The 24,523-nt window shown below is 40.8% G+C and overlaps 1 protein-coding gene across 1 annotated transcript in view; it reads right to left on the minus strand.

The window, feature by feature from the left end:
* Positions 1–125: 125 nt before the first annotated feature.
* The window catches only part of yes1 (YES proto-oncogene 1, Src family tyrosine kinase), a 34,978-nt gene continuing 10,580 nt past the window's right edge, over positions 126–24,523 (minus strand). Inside the window, exons 2-12 of the mRNA XM_042497212.1 lie at positions 20,934–21,224; positions 17,638–17,737; positions 15,400–15,498; positions 14,272–14,375; positions 12,862–13,011; positions 11,370–11,525; positions 9,368–9,547; positions 7,825–7,901; positions 6,287–6,440; positions 5,519–5,650; positions 126–2,818 (exon numbers count right to left, since the gene is read on the minus strand). Of these exons, the coding sequence (XP_042353146.1) occupies positions 2,610–2,818; positions 5,519–5,650; positions 6,287–6,440; positions 7,825–7,901; positions 9,368–9,547; positions 11,370–11,525; positions 12,862–13,011; positions 14,272–14,375; positions 15,400–15,498; positions 17,638–17,737; positions 20,934–21,216 (1,644 nt within the window). The 5' untranslated portion in view covers positions 21,217–21,224 and the 3' untranslated portion in view covers positions 126–2,609. The remainder of the gene's footprint in view (positions 2,819–5,518; positions 5,651–6,286; positions 6,441–7,824; positions 7,902–9,367; positions 9,548–11,369; positions 11,526–12,861; positions 13,012–14,271; positions 14,376–15,399; positions 15,499–17,637; positions 17,738–20,933; positions 21,225–24,523) is intronic.

The raw sequence follows: 24,523 nt of genomic DNA on the forward strand, positions 1-24,523 counted from the left end.
AATAAATAAAACACAGACATAACTTTATTAAAAATGTTGAAAAAAAAAGTACCCTCAAACCGTGCCATCTCGGGTCTGAATCTGAACGCTGTTTGTGGAGAACAAGAGAGCTAAAGAAAACATTTCAGTAAAACTTTTATTTTTTCTGTACAAAATCATTAGTTCTCAGTAATTTCATCTTCCCACTAGTTCAAGTCCTCTCTTTAGGGAACGATCACATATTAGGTTCTCGTAAGTGACGCACACAAAAAGAAATACAAGAAAATGTTCACATCTTTGTCCAATCCTTTAGCTTCCTTACTGAATGAGATCAAGAAGATGCTTTTACGTCTCAGATTTCCCATCACACACACCGCTGGACAGACAGTGGAAGTACCTCTAAGAACTTGTTATTGGACTTTTGTATTCTTAATATCTATGAAAGTACTAAAGCTCCGACCTGACCGCAGTGTGTGTGAGGTGTTTGTTTTGTCTGCTTCCACTTAATTCGCTCCAGAGGTGATGCATCAACTTTATAACTGGGAGAGGAAGTAAGAAAACCATTAAAAAGGAGCTCGACACAGGCAAATCTGAAGGTTTTTGTTCCATAAAACATTGCTGGCTGACTTTGCATAGTTGCTTTTCCAATGTGAAGGATTTGTTTCGTGTTGTTGACTTTGGATTAAACTTCCCCTCCAGCAGACACAGAAATAAGGACGACACATGCGTGTTAAATTGGCAGTTCACCTCAAAATCAAATTGACATTTTTTTCCTTCTTACCTGTAGTGCTATTTATCAGTCTAGATTGATTTGCTGTGAGTTGTCGAGTGTCGGAGATTATCGGCCGCAGAGATGTCGACCTTCTCCCCGATAATGGAACAAGATGACAAGATGGAAAATATGGTTTTACAGAATCACTGATTTCAGTTACAATTATCCCCAAATTAATGATCTTTTTTTTGATGAACAAAAGTTTTATTACTATAATTGAAATCTGAAAATCTTTAAAAAAGTCTCCCTTTGTAGCCAAAATAAAGGTGAGATACTCCACCCAGTAGCGTTTTTTTTTTTTCAGTACCATAGATAAGTAAATGTAAATGGTATGATAACATTCAATTTTTATATTAAAGTACACCTTGAATCCGGCATACCACTGCAATCCACGTGGTGATACCGTTCAAAGGAAAGAAAATAGTTCCTCCATGAAACTGCTCATAAGAAAGGTTTGTGGATTATCTTGAGTAACCAGATCATGATTTCTAAAACGAAACATCACTGTTGAGTTTTTCAAATGTATTTTTGGCGCTTTGAGCTCTATCTATCTCTCTATGCATCTCCAACACTCTGCAACTCGCACCAAAACAATCGAGACTGATGGATCACACGACAGCTGAAATGAAAAATATGTATTTTTGATTTGTTGGAGAACTCTTCCTTTAAGTTTCAGTTTGGTGAGATTTTACTGAGAAAAACAAACAGCTGCATAAATGATTTAAACGATGACGTCAATTTAATAGATCTGACAGTTTCCTGGAACATCTATCTTGAGATAACTCACCTACCGCGATGTTAAACTGTAGATGTGTGCAACATAAGGAGAAATACGTTATACAGCAATCAGAAATGTGCACCGAACAAAAGACAAGATGCTAATTTCAGACAGACAATGAACTCAAACTTACTTAAATTTCACAGCTGAATTGTCCGTTTCAAAAAACGTTTATAAAATGTTAAACAGGAAAAATGTTTTTCGCACTTGTATATTATCAAAATACCTCTTTATGATTTCAAGTCCCCGTTTAAATAAAAAAAAAAATATGAAAAAAGCATAATAAAATCGACGTGATTTGCCGCTCAAGTGACCGTACTAAATATAATTTGTAGGATTTTTAACACGGTCTTCTCTTGTTCTCATTCACCCACCTGATCACACCTGCGAAAAATACATCTTTTTTGCACATACTGTATGTACATCTGCTTTGATCTCTCGGTACATTCGTTCATCCGTAAAGTAAAACACTTTTCATTTGCTTCACATCACACCTTCGCCTCCGAAGCTTTACAGACGCGGCACGCACTTGACAACCACAGCTGTTGGTCACTTCAAAAACATCACCTATCGACCTACATATTCAAACCAAACTCATGTACATACAAAAGATCTCCAATATCAAAGTGTTGTAAAAGAAAATAAAAAGGGGGAGAAATTGGAGAAGAGGGGAAATGTGTCATTTAAAAAAAGTAAAAAAAAAATGGTGCATCTGCAAGTAGCTGTTGATTTGAAATAAGAAGACAATCGCTCTTTTTGATCACAGTGTTGTGGCCAGTCCGTACGGATTATTCTGTTTAGCAGGGTTCCCAGAGCTTAACGTACCAACACCAATCTGCACAGTTGGACACTTCCCAAATATTTGGTCCCCGCGTACACAAGGGACAAACCTCTACGTCACAAAACATTTTCCTCTTGCAGATAAACCAGTGTGGTTGTGGACTAGTTTGTATTAAAACCTGTTTCCCTGCAGCCTCATCAAGGCTTTTCCCCGTGTTGAAGTTCTCAGTTGTCCCAAAATTTGCTCTAAACTGATGTACCTCTGTAAGAAGCCAGAGTTCGACCCCCAAATCCCCCAGACTAGAGGTTGTCCCCTGGTTGGTACTGTGGCTCTGTGGCTGTGAAGTAGTCTTCCAAAAACGACTGGATGTATTCGAAGGTCGGCCTTTCGTCTGGATCCTTCTTCCAGCACTGCCTCATCATCTCGTGGAGGGACTCGGGGCATCCCTGCGGGCAGGGCATGCGGTAGCCTCGTTCTACCTGCTCAAGTACCTCTCGATTCACCATACCTGGAAAAACACACACAAAAAATGGTGTAAGTGGGCTGCGTTTGTATAACTTTACTATCCATAAAGACTCACGATTTGCCTCTTTCATCTACTGACTCACAAGCGAGTTACAAGGCACATCAGCAGCAGCTGCTCCAGTGTGTGATTTTAGAAAGCATACCGGCATCGAGGAAGCAAAAGAAGTGTGGAGTTTGACATAGCAGCGTGGCCTCTAGATAGACATATAACATATGCGTCGGCAACTTTATTTACACAATAACAAAGAATCGTTTACCTTCCCAGTTTTATGGTGGTTGATGTTGTTGCTTTTTTAAAGTTAGCTGCTAACTGCTGTTAGCTGTAAACCTCCTGCGGTGGGTCACATGCATAAAACATCGTCAAAATGTCACACTCGTCCTGCCATTTGTCCCATCCTGCAGGCTGTCCCTTTCACACAGACCTCGTTTTAGCACTGTTACTACCTGAGATACCGGCTTAAGAGGCGAGACAGTTTTGACCCTCCGTTTCGTCATTGTACCTTTTAAACAGAACGGCAAAGCAGCATAACAGTGTGATATACCTGCCTTGAACTAGCAGTGGGAAAGGGGCTGTTGTGTCTTTATTTTGTCAGAAGTATGGGTGCATTTATTGCTTCATTTGACTACAGTTACCATCAACAGTGATTGGACACTCACATAAAAGGTGGAAATGTTTCCCTGAAATGTAAAACTAGCCCTAAAATGATCAACATACAAATGTTGAATTTCTTTTTTCAAGTTAAGATAATCACGTCAATGTCCTTTGTGTGTTAGCAAAAGTTACGTGAGAGAATTTATGACTATTATATTTTTCAAAAGTTTTCTGTTAAAGAAAAACTGCCAGGTTTGATTGGGAAACAGTTTGCAGCCTGAAGCAGTGGAAATGTTGGCATCATGCAGCTGACAGCAGGAGAAATGCCCACGCAAACCACTGTGTTACAGAAAAAAAGGAAGAAGAAAAAACAACCTGGGTCATTATTTCCTGTAAGACTTGTAGTCAATTTGAAGGTTAAAACACAGAAGGCAAAAACATTGTTTGGAACTGGTAGAAATAAATGTAATTATAAATGTTAACCTGTCCCAGTGATCTTTGGTTAAAATTATTCAAGAGATCACATGAGAAGAAGCCCCACAAGAGCACCGCAGTCTTTCCCAAGACAGGAAAGACAGTGATCCTGAACCCTGTGACACGGCGCTCAAACTGCTCCGCGGGGAGCTCAACTGCAGCTAAAAGAGGTTATGACACAGAGTCAGTGGTATGGTCACAACCACATCCTCCCCCCGCCTCCCCTCCATCTCCCCCGTACATCTCTCTGTGGGAGAGTGGGGATCAGATTATCTCACACACTCTGGGAGAGGAAAGGCCCGGAGCAACTGCTGAGACCATGATATGGTGGCTTTGGTGGTGTGTCGGATGCTGAGGCGTTAGCATGATTTATGTCTTGGATCAGAAATCCTCAGCTCTAATAACATGTCTGTCATACATCTGAGCGAGTGTATATATCTATATATACACACACAGATGAAAATAGAAAAAAAGATGATGCGTTCCCATGCTTCTCTGCGTGGTTTACCTGCCTCACGCTGCTTCGACGTTATCAAACAAGAGAATAGAAATAGAGCTCAGCAGCACAGTAGGACAGGAGCCACAAACGTCCGGTGAGTCATACTACAGTTTCAACGAGGGAAAAGAGGGGGCTCAGCCTCCAAATTCTGCTGCTCTGCGGTGAATAATTAGACCCGACGGTTTGCACTAAACCAAGAGGGCCACGGGAGCCAGATGGCCCTTTACAAGAGAGGGTGGTTAAGTCTGCCATATGGCACGCTCTGTAATCAGTGCCAGTCAGTTAGCAGCGCTGCAGTGCTGCGCTCAGCCAGCAGGGGTCAGAGCTGAGGTGTCAGTCGACAGGAGGAGGGGAATCGTGTGATAGGGTAAGTGGTATTTTCCCATGCACCGATAAGTCATTATACATCTGCGTTGACTCATATCAGCTATATGTATCCTGTGTGAGTATTCTGATCTACATGTGTGAGAAAACACTATTTAAACCCTCAGCTGACGCTGAGTAGCATGCTGGAATTATCCAGAGGCAGAAATACTCCAGTTTGTCCATGAAGGAAACTTAAAAAATATGAGCAACACATTCAAGATAACGAGGAACTTTAACCCTTTGAAACCTGGAATGACATTGGTTTTCTTGCGCTGCTTTCAAACACCTTTCATATGCGTTTAAATCTTTGAAACCTCGGCACATTGGATTGACTTCTTTTGAGATAGTCTAACGTGGTTAAAAGAGCAATGAGCAACTTAACAAAAGATTCCTGCACACATCCTCCCCGGAAATTAGTTTTTAAAAAGAGAGAGAAATTATTAGAAGTTAATAATAATAAAACATGGAAATGGGGTAAAATTACCAGAAAAATATTATTAATTTTATTATTATCTATATATTATATATTAATAAATACATCTTGTGTTTTATTTATTTATTTAACCTTTTTTCTTATCTTTTTTTCAACTAACTGCTTGTTACTTGTACCTTGTTAGTTCTTCCCATGTTTTTGAAGGAAATCAAGCCAATGGGTTAAAACCAGAAATTCAGAAAACACCAGGAAAAGGCACAAAAGAAGATATAAAAAGGTGTTTCTGACATGCACAAGTCTGTGTAGCCTGTTTCGTTACCTGGATATGGCACTCTGCCCTTGGTCACCAGTTCAGTCAGTAGTATACCAAACGACCAGACGTCGGATTTGATCGTGAAGCGGCCGTACAGAGCAGCTTCAGGGGCCGTCCACTTGATGGGGAATTTAGCACCTGAAAAAAATAAAATAAAAATAAAGAGTTATCATTATGAGTAGGGTTAACCATTAGTTTTATAATTTTTTGATCCTCTGACTATTTTCCACTTGGGTCCCACCGCAGAGCTCCAGGCTGGGGCCCACCTCCATCATCGAGATTCATGGTGGAAAATTACACTAGTTTATCACGCTTCCTCGTCAATAAATAAGGTTAACACACCACTGTAATAAACTGCGCAGTTTGTTGTTTTATCAAGCTTCAGAATTCCCACATATTTTCATGGACAAAATTTGAAAACCTTTCCATGACTTTGCAAGGACGCATGATGTTTCTTTCATTTGGGATAATGGAGGTATTTAAGAACTTTGCTGAATGAGAGTCAATTAAAAAAATATTTGAAAGTAATGAGAATTTCTGGTGCTTTCAATCTAGACAGTGAGAGCATCAATGCAAGCACAGAAATCAAGGTTACGTGTTTCTGCTTGAAAACAGTTCAGCTGCAACACGAGTGTCGTAGTCATGGTAAGAGATAATTTAAAGGTCCTGAGTAGGTGTTAAGGACTAAGATTACAATCAAAGTCTATTTATAGTCAATGCAAGGCTTCACAAACGCAGACACACAAACCCACGTGTGTCCAGTTCTTAACACACCTTGTCTGGCGGTGTACTCGTTGTCCTCGATGAGCCGAGCCAGGCCAAAGTCGGCAATCTTACACACCAAGTTATCAGCCACCAGGATGTTGGCAGCTCTCAGGTCCCTGTGGATGTAGTTCATCCTCTCAATGAAGGCCATGCCGTCTGCGATCTGAGACAGAATTGGACAGGCGAGACAGACAGGGAGGGGGGAGGGGTCAACAAAGAAAACAATTTAATCAGGATTCAACCAAAGCAAACAACGCGTCCGTTTGAAAACTTTACAAATGACAAAAATCAAATATGACTTTAGAATAATACTTATGAAGAGGGAGTACAGTGAGTTGTTATATTAGGACACATCATTGATCTGGTATTTAATGCAGATATTAACGCAGGCAGAAATAAACTAGAATTACCACCTTGCAGTTGTATGTCTCTGCACACCAGTCCCACTGCACTTACAGTTCCCCCTCATATAACATGTTTTTGTGGCCAAAAACATGTTATATGAGGTAACACTCGCCTTGACTTTTGACCACAAAACCACCAGTTTATTCTTAGTCCAAGAGGAAGTTTGTGCCAAATTAAAGACAATTCCCTCATGGCCTTCTGGAGACATTAACGAAATGAGATGGTCACAAGGTCCAAGTGACCTTTGACCACTAAATTCTCATCAGTTCATCCTTGAGTCTAAGTGGACGTTTGTGCCAAATTTGAAGAAATTCTCCAACGGTGTTCTTGAGATACCTTATTCATGAGAATGCAACAGACAAGGTCACAGTGTCCTTGACCTTTGACCTATGACCATCAAATCTAATCAGTTTATTGTCAAGTCCAAATGGACGTTTGTGCCAAACCTGAAGAAATTCCTTCTAGGCGTTCTTGAAAAATCATGTTCACGAGAATGGGACGGACAACTTGAAAACATTATGCCTCAGGCCATGGCCATCGCCTGCGAGGAGGCATAAAAAAGAGATTGTATGCAGCCGTGACAACAACAACTGGAGAAATCTTTAACACAGCTATCTCCTCATGCCGGCTGTCAGCTCCCTCAGAGGTGTCTCGGGGTTTCAACCCGCTGCCGTCTAATTCTCAAACACTTTTCTACTCTGCTGAGTGAGGAGAAGAGAGGGAGCCTGGGAGCTTGGAGAGGCGAATTAAGAGCAGATCACAGTATGTGACTGAACCAGGGAGCTTAAGTGGCCTCTGATGTGCAGTGGTTAAGTGCCACAGTGGCAGTTAAGTGGTGGAGAATGAGGGGAGGCACATACAGTGGGGGAGGAGGAAGAAGAGAGGGAGGGGAGTGCAGGGTAGAGATGTCAGGTAGGATATTGAATAAATATGACAGCCAGATGGAGAACAAACCGAGGCTGTTATTCACAGAGATTAAATATTTGACTCATACACACCTACACACACGTCTGGGAGCTTGCCCACATGCAGCTCTCTTTGTTTTACTGCCAATGCATGAAAATCCCTCTCAGAGTTAAAACAGCAGCTGGGCAGGTAAGAGGCAAAGGGAGTTTCTGTGTTTAGATGTGTTTTGATCCTACCTGTGCAGCCATGTCCACCAGCTGGGGCAGCTTCAGATATTTACCATCTCCCTCCTTCAGGAAGTCCAGTAAGCTACCTGTCAGGGTTTAGAACAGTCGAGCAAAATCAATACATCCGTCTGGGTGTCGAACAAACACAACACAAAAATAAATTATCAGTTTAGACAAGAGTTCAGCATCACAAAAGGCTCAAATACCTACAATCACTCACATGCAACAACAAAGATCACGTTTAAATACCATTTCATTTTATGTTTATTGGTCAAACAGACAATTAAGTTTTATTCTACTAATAATAACAATCATTATTAGAGTTCAAATCCAGTTCAACGGTCATACTATTTTATATTACAAAAGGTTACAATACTAGTTACATTAATGTCCCTAACTTAAGACGTTTCCTTGTTATTAAGAACTTATTTTACTGCAGATGTTTTAAGACTAACATTTAAGCATTTTGGTTGTATGCCTCCCAAAACCAGACGAGTCGTTTTGTGGTCATGGTGACCTCCACTAATTAAAGATTTCTTTTTATTGGCATATTCCCTTTATTCATAGGACAGTTACAGAGAGACAGGAAAGGTGGGAGAGAGGGGAGAGTGACACAGCAAGCTGGAGTCAAACCTGGGCCTCAGGCATACTCAGGCGCACTCTACCTGATGAGCTAGAGGTCGCCCCGACCTCGACTTTTAAACAGCAAAATCTTATCAGTTGATTTTAGAGTCTAACTGGACATTTGTGCCAAATTTGAAGAAATGTCCTCATGGTGTTCTTGAGATATTACGTTCACGAGAATGCAACAGACGTTTGGTCAGAGTGAACTTGACCCATGACCACGAAAATCGAATCATTTCATGCTTGACTCAAATTGGACGTTTGTGCCAAATTTGAAGAAACCTCTTGAAGGCATCTGTTTAGATATCGCGTTCATGAGAACGGGACAGACAAAGTCACAGTGACCTTGACCTTTGACCACAAAAATTTAAATTTCAGCCTGGATGTTTGTGCAAATTTTTTTTAAATTCCATCAAGGTTTTCTATAGATATCAATTGATAAGAACTGGACGGACTGACAGAGGAATAGAAAAGGCTGATTATGTTATATGGTCACTCTCAACACAGCGCAGAGTGGAGGGGGTGTTTGGACCCGCCAGTTGCAGTGAAGTGTGACTGAGTGCAGTTACACGTACAGAGAATGCAAATTTTACTCTACAGAAAGCGTAGTTGTTTGAAGTCACATTTATGAGTCCATACGGCGTAGCACTAACATGATTCAATTGTTTAACAACTTTCAGATTTTCAAGTACACATGCATCTTTTCAGCTGTGTATATGAGAGTATGTATTGAGAGTTTGACCCGTCTTTACCTTTCGAAAAAGATAACGCCTGCACACACTCTAATGAAGATCCAAGCAGGATCAAAACGTTGTCTGAAATAAGCCTGTGTGACATGGAGTTAGTGTGCAGGCGTTACCTTTTTCCTCATGTACCTCGATAGCCTTGCACCTGCATGATGTAACTACCCTCTTTCAAGCATCCGTACCTTTTCCCATAAATTCAGTTACAATGTAGATGGGCTCCTCAGACACCACGGCGTACAGAGGCACCAGTTTGTCGTGTCTGAGTTTCTTCATGATCTGAGCCTCCTGCAGGAAAGCCTCTGGGGACATGGTGCCCGGCTTCAGGGTCTTGATAGCCACTTTAGTTGTGCCATTCCATGTGCCTGAAAAAACAAACAAACATGAAAACAAAATCAGTCATGTTTGAAGCAAACCATAACCCAATTTTGCATTTGTGCAGCTTGAAAGGTATTACTGAGGAAATCATTCACAGGAGGCATTTCCAATTTATTAAGTGACGCGCTGGAAAACACAGGAGGTACATTAAAGACTTTTGACCCCTTTTAAGTGATTGAAAAGTCAATCCTAAAATCAGCCGTAGTGCCAGTGATCTCTGGCAGTGTTCCCATGTGTGTAGAGCAGCTCCGGAGAGAAAGAACACGACAGCTAAAATAATCAGCCACTTCCTGGTCGAGAGCCACTTACTCACGCCCTGCTTACATACAATGAGCTGAGGCAGGAGATCTACTGCTTCCGTCATAAGGCTGACCTTCATGAATGAATCATGCTGAATAAACTACACACACACACACACACACACACACACACAAGCTGAAGGACAAAGTAGGGCAGTGATAATATCTAACAACAATAATACGAGATGGCCAGAACCTAACATTTAAAAATGTTAAACAAACACACGAGCAAGGAGGAGATTTTCAGCGAGAGGTTTGAGCCGAGCAGAAAAACCATCAAGAGCAAACACAGAGACACACAGAGGGATTCCTGGGATTGCACAGCAGAGGCTGGCAGGTCGAGGCTTGCTGCGGGGTAGTCTTAATGAAAGACCGCGTGATGAAAGAAGAGAGTCGTGTTCACTGAAAGGCCCCCGTCTCACATGCAGGCCGGAGAGTTGAAGCGTAGGAGGTGACCTGTGATTACTGAGCTGCGTGTGTGTGTTTGAGAGTAAACCACCAGCAATCAGCATTTACATCAGTATGTGGGCCACTGAGGCAGCAAGACGAGCTCTTCACTGAGGTCACTCAACTTTAAAATGAATCATTCTATAAACTAACTCAGTTTATAAGCATTTACTGCGTCTGAGTTGTTGTACATTAAATTTACATCAGTTATAAATAATGCAGAGCGGATGTTTAGTTTCTGTATGTAAGCCCTAATGGCTGTTTGAGAATATGTCCATGTAGCTGTTTATGTTCTTTACTAATTCATGATCGGTGTCAGCGTCAAACATCAGTTCCACAGTATGTTCGTGCATTTGAGTGTTGCTGACATAGGGAGGCCATCAGCTGATCTCCGCATATTCAGTCAGGAGCTACGAGTCAGGATAACTACACACGTAACACCGTAACACCAAGTTTTTCATGCAGGCGTTTACTCTGCATAAGGAGTGAATTCTACTTTAATTTTCTGTTTCTGTTTCTGTGGAATTAACTAATTAACTGGGACAGAGACCTTTAAAGGGATAGTTCTGATTTTGTAGTGGGGTTTTTTGGGGAACTTATCCATTGTCGGTGTTCTGCATCCAGAAGATATCAGTCGGCACGCTCCCTGTTTGGAGAAGCAGGCAAGAGTCCGACACAGAGGCTAAGCAGTGTACTGTTGTGGAGGGGTCAGCAACGGGTTTTATTTTCACGGCCGTTGACGTGGCAACAGTTCTTGCATGAAACGTTAAACTTTTTTTGCGGTTTGGCCTTTCATTAGCAATGGTGTTGGTTGAGTGTAATACGCGCACTTTTTCATGAATTAATTTTTATCAGTGATCATTAGATAAAATGCTGATACAGATAATCAGTAAGATGTCAAATATCGACCCTGATAATCAGCCAGGCCGACAATCTGTCAACTCCTAGTGTGAACATATGAAATACTAAAATGACATCGTTTTTAGTGTGAATAATATGTGTCAGTGCACGATTTGAAAACAGTCACACTGAGAGCTGAAGTAAAGACGTGATGGTCTCTTACCCATCCAGACTTCTCCGAAGCAGCCCTGGCCCAGTTTGACCTCCAGTCGGAGGGACTCCCGTGGGATTTCCCAAGCATCCTTAGCTAGTCCCTGAGTCTGAGGCTTCACTGTGGGGCACACAGTCGTCAGCCTGTAGCACAGACCATCCGCATGTTCTGGACAGGAACAGACATGTAACAGGAGGGAAAAAAAACAGAAAAAGAATGAGCTTTTAGTTGGAGCTTGTAAGCGATCAGTGTGATAATTCACACCAGCGTACAAGCAGTGAGCAGAGCCGTGCTACGGTAAATGGACTGTAAACGTGATGAATAAAATATCACATTGCTACATGACATTGAACTGCAATCAAACCACAGCGAAGCAAACGCACAGAGCGGCTGACCCGTCATTTCAAACAATCATTTCTCACAGAACAATCAGTTATTTTTTTTCAGTGCTTCATTCCAGAAATAATCAAATCTTATGGTAATTTCAGCATGATGACATGAACTCAATTTAGTTTCAATTTCAGCGACAAAGCAAAAGGATCAGGAGGTTGTTTTGAAGCCTTTTTAGACACAGTGAGAGCCTAACGCAGCTGACAGCAGCAGCACTGACCATCTAGTGAAATGTACCATTGGCATTCTGCACATGCACGCACGCACACACGCACGCACGCACGCACGCAGACAAACCAGCCCGTTACGTTCAAGCTATTGAACAGATAAGATGTCATAAACTTTCTCTGCATGACTTGCCCATTATTGTTGACTTCTGGAGTTTAAAAGGCTGCACTTAGAGGAATACAAAGGAGTCAACTATCAAGAGCGCAGCAGTCAGTGAATTACATGAATTATGTGGAAGCGATCACGGCAGGGTCAACAACACAAGACCAGAAATCAAATGTTAAAGCGTCACATAACAAACGTCCTCTTGTTTATGGGAGTTTGTCTGTATTCTGTTAGAGTTTTCAATAAACAGTTTGTCCCGAAGATCTTAGACTGGTCTAAAGAGGCACGGGTTGTGTGTGTGTGTGTGTGTGTGTGTGTGTGTGTGTGTGTGTGTGTGTGTGCTGGGGGGGGGGGGGGGAGTAGGAACAGCTGCCTGTCCATCAATATTTTGGAGATTACAGCAGGCTTAAGACTGTTTTTTTATGGGATATTTTAGATTTCTGTATCCATGCTTCTTTTGGCTTAAGTCTCACATGGTTTTGCTTTGTCGTGACAGCTGAGCCGCGACCGTGTCAGTGAGCGCACCCTCTGTAAAACATATTCAGTACATATCTGAGCAGCAGATCTGCAGCTGAATAATACATTTTCTACCGCAGGCACTGAATTCATTGGCTAAATCACTGGTATTGCAAAACCACAAAATGTTTAAATGATTATAATAAACATTGGTATGTCTGTCCAGAGAAAAAAAAACAACTTGCTTCCCAGCTGTAAACAACAATTTGTCTAAATGCTTCCTGCATGACAATAAGATGTTGGGTCATGCGGACGGGCTGCATACCTGTGTAGTGTTTCACCAGCTTCTGTAGTGTCTCAAACTGGGCCCGTGTGGTGATGTAATAACCACCGTTGTCCAGCTTTCGGATCTTGTAGTGTTTGACGTTGTCCCCCTTCACCTCATCCCAGTCCCGGATAGACAATGAGTAGGCACCTTTGAAAGCCAAAGACAGTAAGTCAGATTGTGTTTCATAGCAACAGTAACTCTCTAAAAACTGCAGTGCATCTCAGGCTTTTATTTCACATAACATATAAAATATAAAAACTATACAAAAACATTTAACCTCTTTTCTACATTAAAAACATGTTTTTTCCAATATAAATTCACATATGATAGGGCTGGGTGACACATGGCCTAGAAATAATACTGCAAAATGTTAAGGCTAAATTGCAAAACACAATATATATCTTGAAATTTAAAATTTATGTAGGCTACTAAAATACAAAATTATTAAATGGACTACACTTACCATAAAGTTAAATAAAGTAGCTACTTTCATATAATAACATTAAATGAAATACTGTTATAATAAAGTTAAATTAAGTACTATTACAATGAAAAAAATCAAAGCGGAACTACTGGTGCTTTTATTTTGAAGGACCCCACTTGTCTTAAGCAGAAAGTGTGAATGTTTTTCCTGAAGTTTCTGGTCAAAACTTAGATGTTATAAGTTAGCAGAAAATTAAACCAATACCACAGTGTCTTTGAGTGTAAAGATTTTTTTACAGTGAGCTAGAAACAAAAAACAGCTCTCTAGTTCATATATTAATAGTATTCACAAGTCACACTGGTGCTCCATGGATGCAAAATGCGACTAAATATTTGCTATCGGGGCTCTGCAGATACAAAAACACGTCCCTCACCTGCTCACACCATCGTCAAACTTATTAAGTTAAACTGCATTGCAGCAAAATTCTATCATTTAATGTTATTCACTGAAAGCTAAAAAACAAACAGCTTTTAAGTTGATATATTTATAATATCTGCATGTTGCACTGGTGCTCCATGGCTGCAAAATGTAACTTAATAGTAGAAAACACACACCTCACCTGCTCAAACATTAAAGCTCAGGAATAACTGGTCTGATAGGTGGAGGAGTGTGTGAGACGTGTCAAGTTTGTGGGTCATTTTGTGCATGTGTGTCTGTGAAGGGAGAGAGCTAACCAAAGCTCAAAAAAAAAAGTGATAATTTACACTTGCGATATAGTAAGTAATTTTATATGTCCCACATGAAACAAGCTGCAATACACACAGTAAATCAAATATATCGACCCCCCCCCAACATATGGCTGCACTAAAATCAAGTCCACAGCTCCCACAACAACAAAGGGAAAAGCTTTAATCATATGCTTTTTGTATCAAAGCTACAGCCTTATCATTAGAGCCTTTCTCTCAAGAAATAAATCCTCTTACCTTTGGTCGTCTCACTCTCTCGTGCCAAGAAAGTGCCCCGCTGGTTCCCTGGAAGCAATAGGAGACGCTCAGCGTCTTTGCGGCCCATTTTACCGAAATACCATCTGCACGAAAAGAGAGACATTCATATAGTGATCCACAGGAGGAGCTCTGAGTGACAAGTAAGATTTTTCGTATTCAAGTAATGAGGGTTTGGCACTGGTTATATTTAGATGTTGGGAGTTATGGAAACTCTCTGGCTATATATAAATCTTTGTATGTAAAATCATCAAGTTTAACATCAAAAACAGACGAACAGGAAAAAAAAATATATATTTAATGTTAACATTAAACATGAGGACTTTTAATGTGGTTCATATGTGGTTTCCTTCAAAGCCAGACGGAGGCTACTTAGTGGCTTAAAATCTCATTAAAGTCAAAATAATTTCAACCATACCCCTATAATTATAGCTTATTAGTAACCTTGCTCCAAGAAATATGTCTTAAGCTTGTTCCATTACATATAAGGCTCTTTCTTTTATAAATTAACAAGTAAAAATAAGCTCAAGGCTGTAAACAATCTTAAAATACAACTCTTCTACTTTTTATTTTAAAAGAGTAATTAGAGCCTTTTTCAAGACATCATTACAAGTTCAGTCTTGTTGAATTGTTTCAGCTCAGCTGAGAAGGAACCAAAAATCCTAAAAAGCATTGATCACCGACTCCAAAGTTAACTGGCTGGTTTTCACAGGGTTTCTTTTTTTGAGTAGCTTAACCATCTTCTATGAGCATAATGGCCAACAGCCAATGAGAAATGGGGCCAAAACTGTCTAAAAGCAGCAGCGCAGTCCCTTAACGTTTCTGTCACACCGGATGAGCAGCAACGGGAATGCCACCAGCTCTCAGCGACAATACAGGACTCCATTGTTAAGACTCTCTGCTGTGTTTGTACACAATGAGTTAGTCACTATGCGTGACCGCCCAGCCACATCATGTCTTCTTAATCAGAGGAGAACTAACTGAGCAGGGTGAGAAACAGGAAAGGAATGTGAGGGAGTCAATAAAAGTGAAAGAAAAAGAAAAAAAAACTCTGTCTCTTCATATCTACGTCATCCTCCAGAGTTTTAGAAAAAGGTAAAGAGCTCTCACTCTTCAGCCTGTATGGAGTCGGCTGGAGCCACGTAGTTACTGGGGATGTAACCTTTCTGCCCGGTGTTGATGGAGCGAGCCTCCCACCAGTCGCCTTCCCTGAAAAGAGAAGTAAATTAGAGATCAGAAACTCACAAAAGCATGACTAAAAAATACACCTACGCTAAAACGAAGACTCCAAGTGTTGAAGTGTACAAAGGCAGGAAAGAAATGAGGTCGTCTTGCACGTCATACAACTGCGTCAAGAGGCTAACGCCTCCTGCAGACTGTGAGATTTTTGCAATCTTATAAGTTAAGTGCAAGCAACACACTCTTAATAAACTTTGGTAAAACATCGGATTTGATGTGTGCATCACCTCCTCAACATCAACACGCATGAACAAAACGTCGTCAGCGCGCGTTATCCATCTACGCTGCTGCAGCGGTCAGAGCAAAATGTAAACAAACAAATCAAGCCCTCGTTATCTGAAGAGGAGGAGAATGTGGACGCGGTCGTGGCTGGGGAAAAGAGGCGAATTCAGCGTGCCAATTTTGCAACGAGAGCTCAAAGTAAGTGTTAGCATCTACTGGCATATAGCATTTACCATTTGTCGCACTGATCGGTGAGTCAATTCATGCTGCATTTCTATTGGTTGGTTTGTAGACGTATAAGCAGTCACACAGTACGATGGCCATCTCAAAATTTCTGACATTGTCAGAATTTTATTCCAGGCTGCTTTGAACACACGACCATGACGACGGACATCCTCGAACCTCTCTCTCTGAGCGATGTAAGGACCACCGTTTAGAGCCACGGCTAAGATATCGCCACGTTTCTGTCACGATCTTTCGTCTGAGACATCCCGTAATCGCACAGTGTTCACCGGGCTTAAGTCATCGCATTATCAAACAGCGGTGGAGGAAGTATTCTGATCCCATACTCAAGTAACAGCAGCAGGATTGAATGATATCAGCCCATTAAATGGCTGTTATCAGGTTAGTATTGACTGATTAAATTAACACAATGTTATATGTGTTTAATGTAAAATCTTAATCTAAATTTTGTTGTGTAACTTGAGCTGTCAAAAAAGTGGAAATAAAAAAGTTCAAAGTTTCGTTCTGAAATGTAGCGGTGTATACGTGGCAGAAAAAAAGAAATACTCAACTTTGTACTGAAGTACAGTACTTGAGTAAATTTACTTGATTACCATCACTGATAAAGAGCAACTGTGAAGTAACTGAAAAAAATGTTGGTAAATGTTTTTAGATACCTGACTTTGTAAGAATATTTTTTTTTAAATGCAATATGTGCTCTTTTTGCATAGTTTCCAACTTTGAGAAACACTAGGCCAATAGAAAATATAATAACCATTCAGAAAACAATATAAAATAAAATACTGAATGTATTGGACCCACGTATGTGACAACAGTAAGTGGTATGTTTAACAGCAGAACAGCTTAAATTCAAAAGGAGGAAGTGAGGTGCAGGGAAAATGTGTCTGCTGGCATTTTTGTAAAACTGAGCTAATCTGTCCTCCCACCTCGCCTCAGAAAGCAGATGGCATTTTCATCATTGGAAACGCAACGTGTTCATGGACAGCGGCTGAAGACAAGTGTGATGAATGAGAACTGAATTTGTGGAGCACTTGGAGCTCTGCCTGTTTTCACACCTGTGCACGCCGGGGAAAAAGATGATGCTGTGGCAGCAGGTCGGAAGGACTGAGTGGAGACGCGTTTCCTTTTCTGTCATAATTCATTGTTATTTTCTTTACTTCTGTTCTACAAATAAAACACAAATTATATTTATAATATTGTATATTGTAGATAAGGTTCATAGTAAAAAAGTTTTTAAAAAAAGTAAAGTTAATAATGATCTTAAAAGTTTGACCTTCAGGCATATTTTTAGTGCAATATTGGTGATGTTGAATGCAAATTCAGTCAATGTTGGTACACTCACAACCTCTTTTATTATGAGCATTGTTTGTATTCTACTGAATAAGGGTAGAGTGCTGTGTTTCACACTGTAACCTACATAAAAAAAAACCTAAAACTAGAGGAATGATCTGTGGCGGGAGGAAAGCGATGGGGACTAAACAGATGGCCCATTAGAGGAGCCCATTAACCCAGACAGATTTCTGCCTTAATATCAGACCTGAGTACAATGGGGGATTAAACACACACACACATACACACACACACACATGTACACACATGTCCACACAGCAGGAGTTTGTCAATGTAAAAAGCAAATGTACTCACGTGTTGTTGATGATCTGGAAGCGATCTCCTTTTTTGAATGACAAATCATCCGACGTTCTCGCTTCATAGTCGTACAACGCTACGAAAAATGTTACACCACCTGAAAGCAAAAGAAAATAAGCGTTAGAAGTGTGCATAATATACACAAATGCTAGTTAAAAATACAAGAGCTTCAGACAACAGTAGGGTTCCTTTGATCAAGTTATTATCTAATCTTGAAATATTGTACAACCAAAAAAACAGCACCAATATTTGACCTTAAAATAAAGACAACCAGATGCTCAGTGGCTTTAAAACTTAGTGTGTGTTATTGTGGGACTTTGTCGTTAAACAGAATTAGTTTTCACCAAAATCATTCTATAACACAAACTAATGAACTTATCGAAGCTGGGGTAGACCAACAAAGCAAATAAAGCAAATGGTGACGATTCACACGTTAAAAAAAAAACAAAACATAATAATAAACCCACAAAATGTCTTTATACTACTTGTCCAAAGTAATCAGAGTGTCCTGAAGCCCAGACATGCCAAGTTGTTTTGAAAAACATCACTGGCAACATGTTTTTAGCCCACACACAGTAGTTTTAAATCCAACAACGGGACTTGCTGCTTGCTGCTAACTCCACAGGTCTCTCTCTGTGTGTGGGGAGGCTTTCGTTAGCATGTTAACGCTGGCATGCAGATACCACTCTCATTGGTGTCACGCAAGCATGCATACGTGATCGCAGCTCCCACACTAGGAGCTAAAGGCTACAGGCTACATCAAGGCTAAAAACATGGTACCGGTGACGTTTTTCAAAACAGCTTGGCACGTCGGGGCTTCAGGACATTTGGATTATCTCAGACGAGCAGTATGGAGACGTTTTGTGGTTTTATTATGTATTTTCTAACATTTGAATCCCGATCACCATTTGCTTTACTTGTTTGGGAAATTAGTGTAACACCTCCAGCTGTGTTTTGTGGACTTTAAAACTTCACCCGACTTTCCATCAGCATGAGGGTGAGTACATAATGACTGAATTTTCATTTTTGGGTCAACTATCCCTTTAAATGACTGTCCCTCTCAGTGGAGTGGCTTAAAGGAAATGGGCCATTCTTTTTACAGTTCTCTAACTCTGTGTTATCACTTCAAGTCAGTGTATCAAATTGATGTCACTTAATCTCTTGTATAATGATGAAAAGAGTTGATTTGTTTGTGCTCTGAAGCTACAGAGTGCAGAGAGACTACAGGACTCTGATACATTTATCTCAAGGAGGAAATTGAACAGGCAGGATTAGATCTTCAGTGGCCCCTCAGGCCAGATTATCCCCCTGAAGAGCAAAGATGGAAGCGTGTCTGCATGAATCTACATGCGCATGTGTTTTTGTGAGCTTTGAGAGAAGACATCGTTCTTTGCTGTCTACATTTTATTGCATAATTTACTCATTCAATCTGGGATGTAATAACCACCTGGAATTGCATGAGATAACTGTTCTCATGTCACTGAGAGTCATTTTATTACCAATGAACGCTCAATCACGAAGTCCTTTTGAAAAACTATTGTTGAAAATAAAAACTTATGCATGTGCATGACTAAATCCATTACAGTCAGCGCATGTAATTGTTTTCTTTGGCTCCAGAGACGCCACGCTGCCTGCTGTATTGCTTCCCATATTACAGATCTATTTTGGGTTTGTCTTTGGCCTTGATGTTTCGGCTGACTCACTTCAAATGTCTAATTTGCATAACATCTGCTGTGCATAACAAATGTTCAGCAGAGTTTACTCTAAAGCTGTACGCTGATTTAAATGTAATGACAACAGAATGAAAAGTTATGAAATAGCAGAGAAAAGTATTGAGTTGTATTTAGGATGCAAATTAGTTGAGTTAATTTATAGCCTTCATTTTGGGGTCTACTAAAACAGCTTTTAAATTTCCGTTTCTTTGAAGGGGCTTGGGGACCCAAAGTTAGATGAATTATATGAATAATAAAGGGCATTTCCATTGTGTTCAAACTATCAACTATTTTTTCTGAAATATGCAGAATCCCTGGTTGCTAGTCCCATGCGTCTCCCTTTGAATGCTTGGCTGCAGTCTTTTCCTCGACATGTCTCCTCGACCTCAATGGAAAACGTCATGAGGTCATGGAAAGATTTGGAAGAGAATTTATCAGGATTTAGGAAATGACAACCACAGTGGAAGGAGAATCTGACTGCACATACACTACGCTACATAAATATACAACCAGGGAGTTAGTGCTTTTTACACAGAGATCGCACTATAGGGCCACTACAAAGTCCCTTCTTTTTGCCTCCTTTGAATTTTTAGTTCATTAAACAACGGTGGCATCATGCCGCTCCAGTGTGTGATTTTAGACAGCATGCCGGCATCGCAGAAGCAAAAGGGCCACCCCCTGAAAGTCAGGGACTCAAATCATAAGTCGGAGACCTTCAGTTGACTGAGACTGCATCAAGTCGAGCAGTCATTTTTTATTATAAGTGTCCTGGTGACGCTTTGATCCCCAGATTTTGCTGCAGAGTGAGTGTGCTTGAATTTCACGCTACTCTTAGCATCTGCAGACAAGCAGGCAGCGGTATAAAGGGAGATAGAAACTGCACAGTGAGTTTAAGAAGTGGAGATTTTACAGCTCAGAGGTAATTTAATACATTATAGTCTATGGCTTTTTTTGATATCTAGTGTCTGCAAAAAATAATGTTGCACATTTGCAATCAGTCGTTAGTGCAGTTAGGTTGTTTACTATATGGCGTGGATGCTGCTGTCACACGGAAAGTCGGAGCTCGTTCAGACTTAAAAACTTTATATGAAAGTCGGAGGGCAGGAGCTTTCAGACCTCATTGTTTACCCAATGTGCAAACATTTTCGGTGGCAGTTCTTCTTAAAGTTAGCTGCTAACAGTTGCTAGCTGTTACTATCTCTGTTTCCAGCTCAAAGGCTGGACTACTCTGTCCCCCCATTCAACGATCGTACCTTTAATACAGAACGGTGAGGCGGCATAAGGGTGTGACATTCCCGTCTTGCACAGGCAGTGTAAAAGGGCTATTAACATGGGTCGTTTCAAATGTTGCTGCAGCAAGGACTAGTGGGGCGACATCATTCCCTTTCCTTTCATAAAGGAAGGTGCTGAAGGAGATAATGAAGGAAGCACTGAAGCTTCTTTCCTGAGCATTTAGAGAATTTGACCAGCTCTTATCATGGCTGCCACTTCTCTACTCTGAGGTCATTTCACCCAGTTAGGAACCTTCCCATCAAAAAAGACTACCCAGTATCAGCCCATTAATCTTTTCCACACACTGACCTGTGATGACACCAGGGAAGGGACTGCTCACGGCCACTGAGGTGAAGGAGGTGGAGGCCCCGCCGAACGGCGTCATGACTGAGGACGCCCCGCCAAATGGTGTGAGGGCGGACGCATGACTGTTGTAGCTGTTGTTGTGTGTCTTCATAGCTGGTGAATGACCCATCAGGGTGGGGTCGGGCCCGTAGTGGCCCAGGTGGGCGTTGACCGGCGTGGCATTTGAGTTGTCGGGTCGGTACTTCAGCGCCGGACCCTTGTCCTCTTTACTCCTGACGCAACCCATCGTCAAGCCTGAAGGGAACGAAAAGAAAGGTGTGATTAACAGCAGTTTGGTGTTCAATTAACAGTATAAGGGTGGCTGCCTCTATTTTGATCAAGCCAACTTTAGTGTCTTCTGTCACACATCTTGGATTCTTGCTGCTGTCAGTGATTCAAACGTGACATGAACAAAAGCGCAGAATTATGGATTATGGTAAGTGATTACAAAATGGTATAAAAGCAACTGAAAGCCACTTCTGCACTGCATGGCACGGCTCGACTGACTCACTTGGCACCAATCTTTTGTGATTATCCATTTACAAAAGTTGTGGATAGAACTTGGTACCTTTATTGGCACCGCCTTAGTCGAGGTCTGAATGAGGTAAACCAGTAACAGAGGGTGGACTTAAAACACTGCAGACCAATGAATGATCGCAGAGAATCATGATGGGAAACAAAATGTTGTTGCACATCAATGCACATTAGAGGTCAAGCTAGAGAAAAAAAAAGTACTTTATGTTACATACATGCAAGGTTTTCAATGTCAAATTACTGTAACAATTTCATTACACTTCACACAAAATTACATAATTAGTTTTCCAAAACTGTCAATGATTTTTACTAATTTGATGACTTTTCCAGGTCTGGAAAATTCCATTACTTTTCCAGGATTTCTATGACTATAGAGACCCTGTTAACATGTTTAAATGTTATAAAAATGATTAAAAATCAACCAATCAACACCACACGTGTAATATATAATCTGACACCTGCGGACACCGACCGGCCCAGACTGGAAAAGACCCAATCCACCTTCATGATGACTGTGCCAAAAATCATCAACTTTAAAAAAGAGCAGTCATCCAAAACTCGAGGCAGTGTTTTGGTGTATACATTAGCAACAGGACATAAAAGTCCTGCTTTGTTAATGGCGCTGAGGTAGGGTCACAAATGGAAAAAAAGTTGTGATATTCTTCATACTTGCCTGGAGCTTTTTGTGGTGGTCTACAATAACTCCAGCATCCAGAAAACAAAGACTGCATGCCAACAAATGACCTCACTTGACTTCACAAGTCCCAACAAAAGCCTGTCAAGCTATCTGAGCTAGAAACTAGATCCTGTTGCAGCCTGTGGACATTTCACCCCCCCTGTGATCGTTCTATCACTGACACAGATTTGTGAGGGTCAAAAAGCCCTCAGGTCTTAAAAGTCAGTGCTCTATCCTCCTGAGCTCACTGATATATGAGACCGTGTGTGGGTGCGTTTGCTGTACATCAAAGACTAAAAAAAACAAAAAAAAATCCACATAAACAGAAAAATGACAAATTAGCTGACGTTTTACTAAGTTAGAGTGGAAAGATTGCGTTCATAAGATTACTAATTGATTATGAGACAGAATAAGTCATTGGGATGTATTCGCAGGAATAGTATCTGGTGGCAGATAAATGCACATCAGTTTTTGGGTGTTTTAGTGCCTGTTGTCATGAGTTGACAGCACAATCTACGCAGCTTGCTCTGTTTATTCATTTTTCGGTCACCTCTGGCCTCTTAGTCAAGTGTCTCTGTGTGTCTTTCGAACTGTACACGATAAAAGAAGCTGCCACTGCAAAACAGATGGACACTGCAGTCCACAACCGATCCACTGACAGTGACTCATATCCTGGCATTTGTGAAATGTTACGACATAGTTTCAAACGGCAGCCGGCAGGTTACTCTGGTATCTGTAACAGAGGTGTGTGCTGCTGTCATTCACAGATGGAAGGTCAAGAGAGCCAAGACAGAAAACAAAAGGCAAGACAAGCAAAATACAGAGGACAGCTTTAACACCTCAGTGACTCACAGTGTCTGTGCTTAAAAAGGCTTTATCTACTAATACAGATAAATGTGTGCAGAGTTTCCCACACATTCATTTATTTGCGCCAACACACTACGATTACAAACATCTGCCGCCACATATCGATTTGATATTTTTAGGAGCTGGACTGTTCATTAGGAGCACTACTGGAAAATTTCTATGTTATGCATTGCACCACACTGTCAGAGGACAGAGCGTACTCTGGGCACAAACCTCGCAGCAGAGCGTCAGGTGCAGTGACAGTGAAACTTAACCTTTCATTGCACTGGGTCCAAATGGAGGAGCTGCTGCCTCTGCATCAGCTCTGACTAAACTGACAAATCAATTATCCCACTTCTATGACTCAAGCTTCACAAACTGCTGCTGAGGAAAAAAAAGCACTCACAGATAGCTTCGCCTGTGCTGTGTTTACGGACTCGCAAAAAGAGGGTACACAGAATAATAAAAAAGAAAGACACACACAAGATTCAAAACTGAAAGATTGCTAATAGCTCATTTCAATTTAATCTCTTGAGTGAGGCACATATGTAAATTTTGTTTGTTATGTTTGTTTGGTGCATGATTTTGCCACAAGAGCATGCAGCATCTGAAATTCCAAACTGCCACGCTATTGTGGACACCAACAAAGAAAACACAACTCCTATTGTTATTGTGCAGGGCATTGTTAAGGTTTCTATTGTCAGGGCTTTATTTCTCTTTTCTAATGTTCTATGAAAGTCCTGTTACTTTGCTGTAATCGAAATCTGTCTTTACGATAAATCGATTGCGGTGAAGATTATTCAATTCATGACCCTTGTACAAGAGGAATACGGTTACGCATCTTCAAGAAAAAAGGCAAAAGGGTTGAGATGTCCAGTACAGATCATTCCCTCCTCTACGTATTGTAATGGTTGTTTCAATTTGTCAGTTCTTTGGTCTATCAAACTGGAACTAAACTAAAGAAAACAATTCATCCGGTCTCTACTGAAATAATTGCCTCTTGGCTTGTGAAGCGCAACAACTGAACCAAATGAGGATAAACAATCAATGTATTGATGTTCTTATTTAAGATGGATAGTGTATTGATTTCCTCCTATGAACAAATGGTACTGACTGAAAGCCAGCGCTGAGGCAGCAGAAATACACATTCGAACAAATGATGGAGTGAGAAGGATGGATGGATCAATTATCGAGAAGGACACTGGGAAATTTAACAAGCACGAAGGACAGACAGATTGAGAGATCATCTCATTGTTTAAAAAGCGAATGAAAAATTGCCTCAGTTCAATAGCTGACATGTTTTTATTCTTTGTGTAGTTTGAATAGTGAATCACTGTTTGTATTTTTAAATTAACTCTACAGACATCAACAACACTGCAACACACTGTCAACATGCCAGATACAAAATGCAGAGAAGTGGAGGATGATTAGCCTTTTATTTTGAAGAAATATGAGTACGATCAGTCACTCAGTCAGTCCACCTCATATGCACTGGCCA

The sequence above is a fragment of the Plectropomus leopardus genome, chromosome 12 (genome assembly GCF_008729295.1).
Source record: "Plectropomus leopardus isolate mb chromosome 12, YSFRI_Pleo_2.0, whole genome shotgun sequence".
NCBI classification, from domain to species: Eukaryota; Metazoa; Chordata; class Actinopteri; order Perciformes; family Serranidae; genus Plectropomus; species Plectropomus leopardus.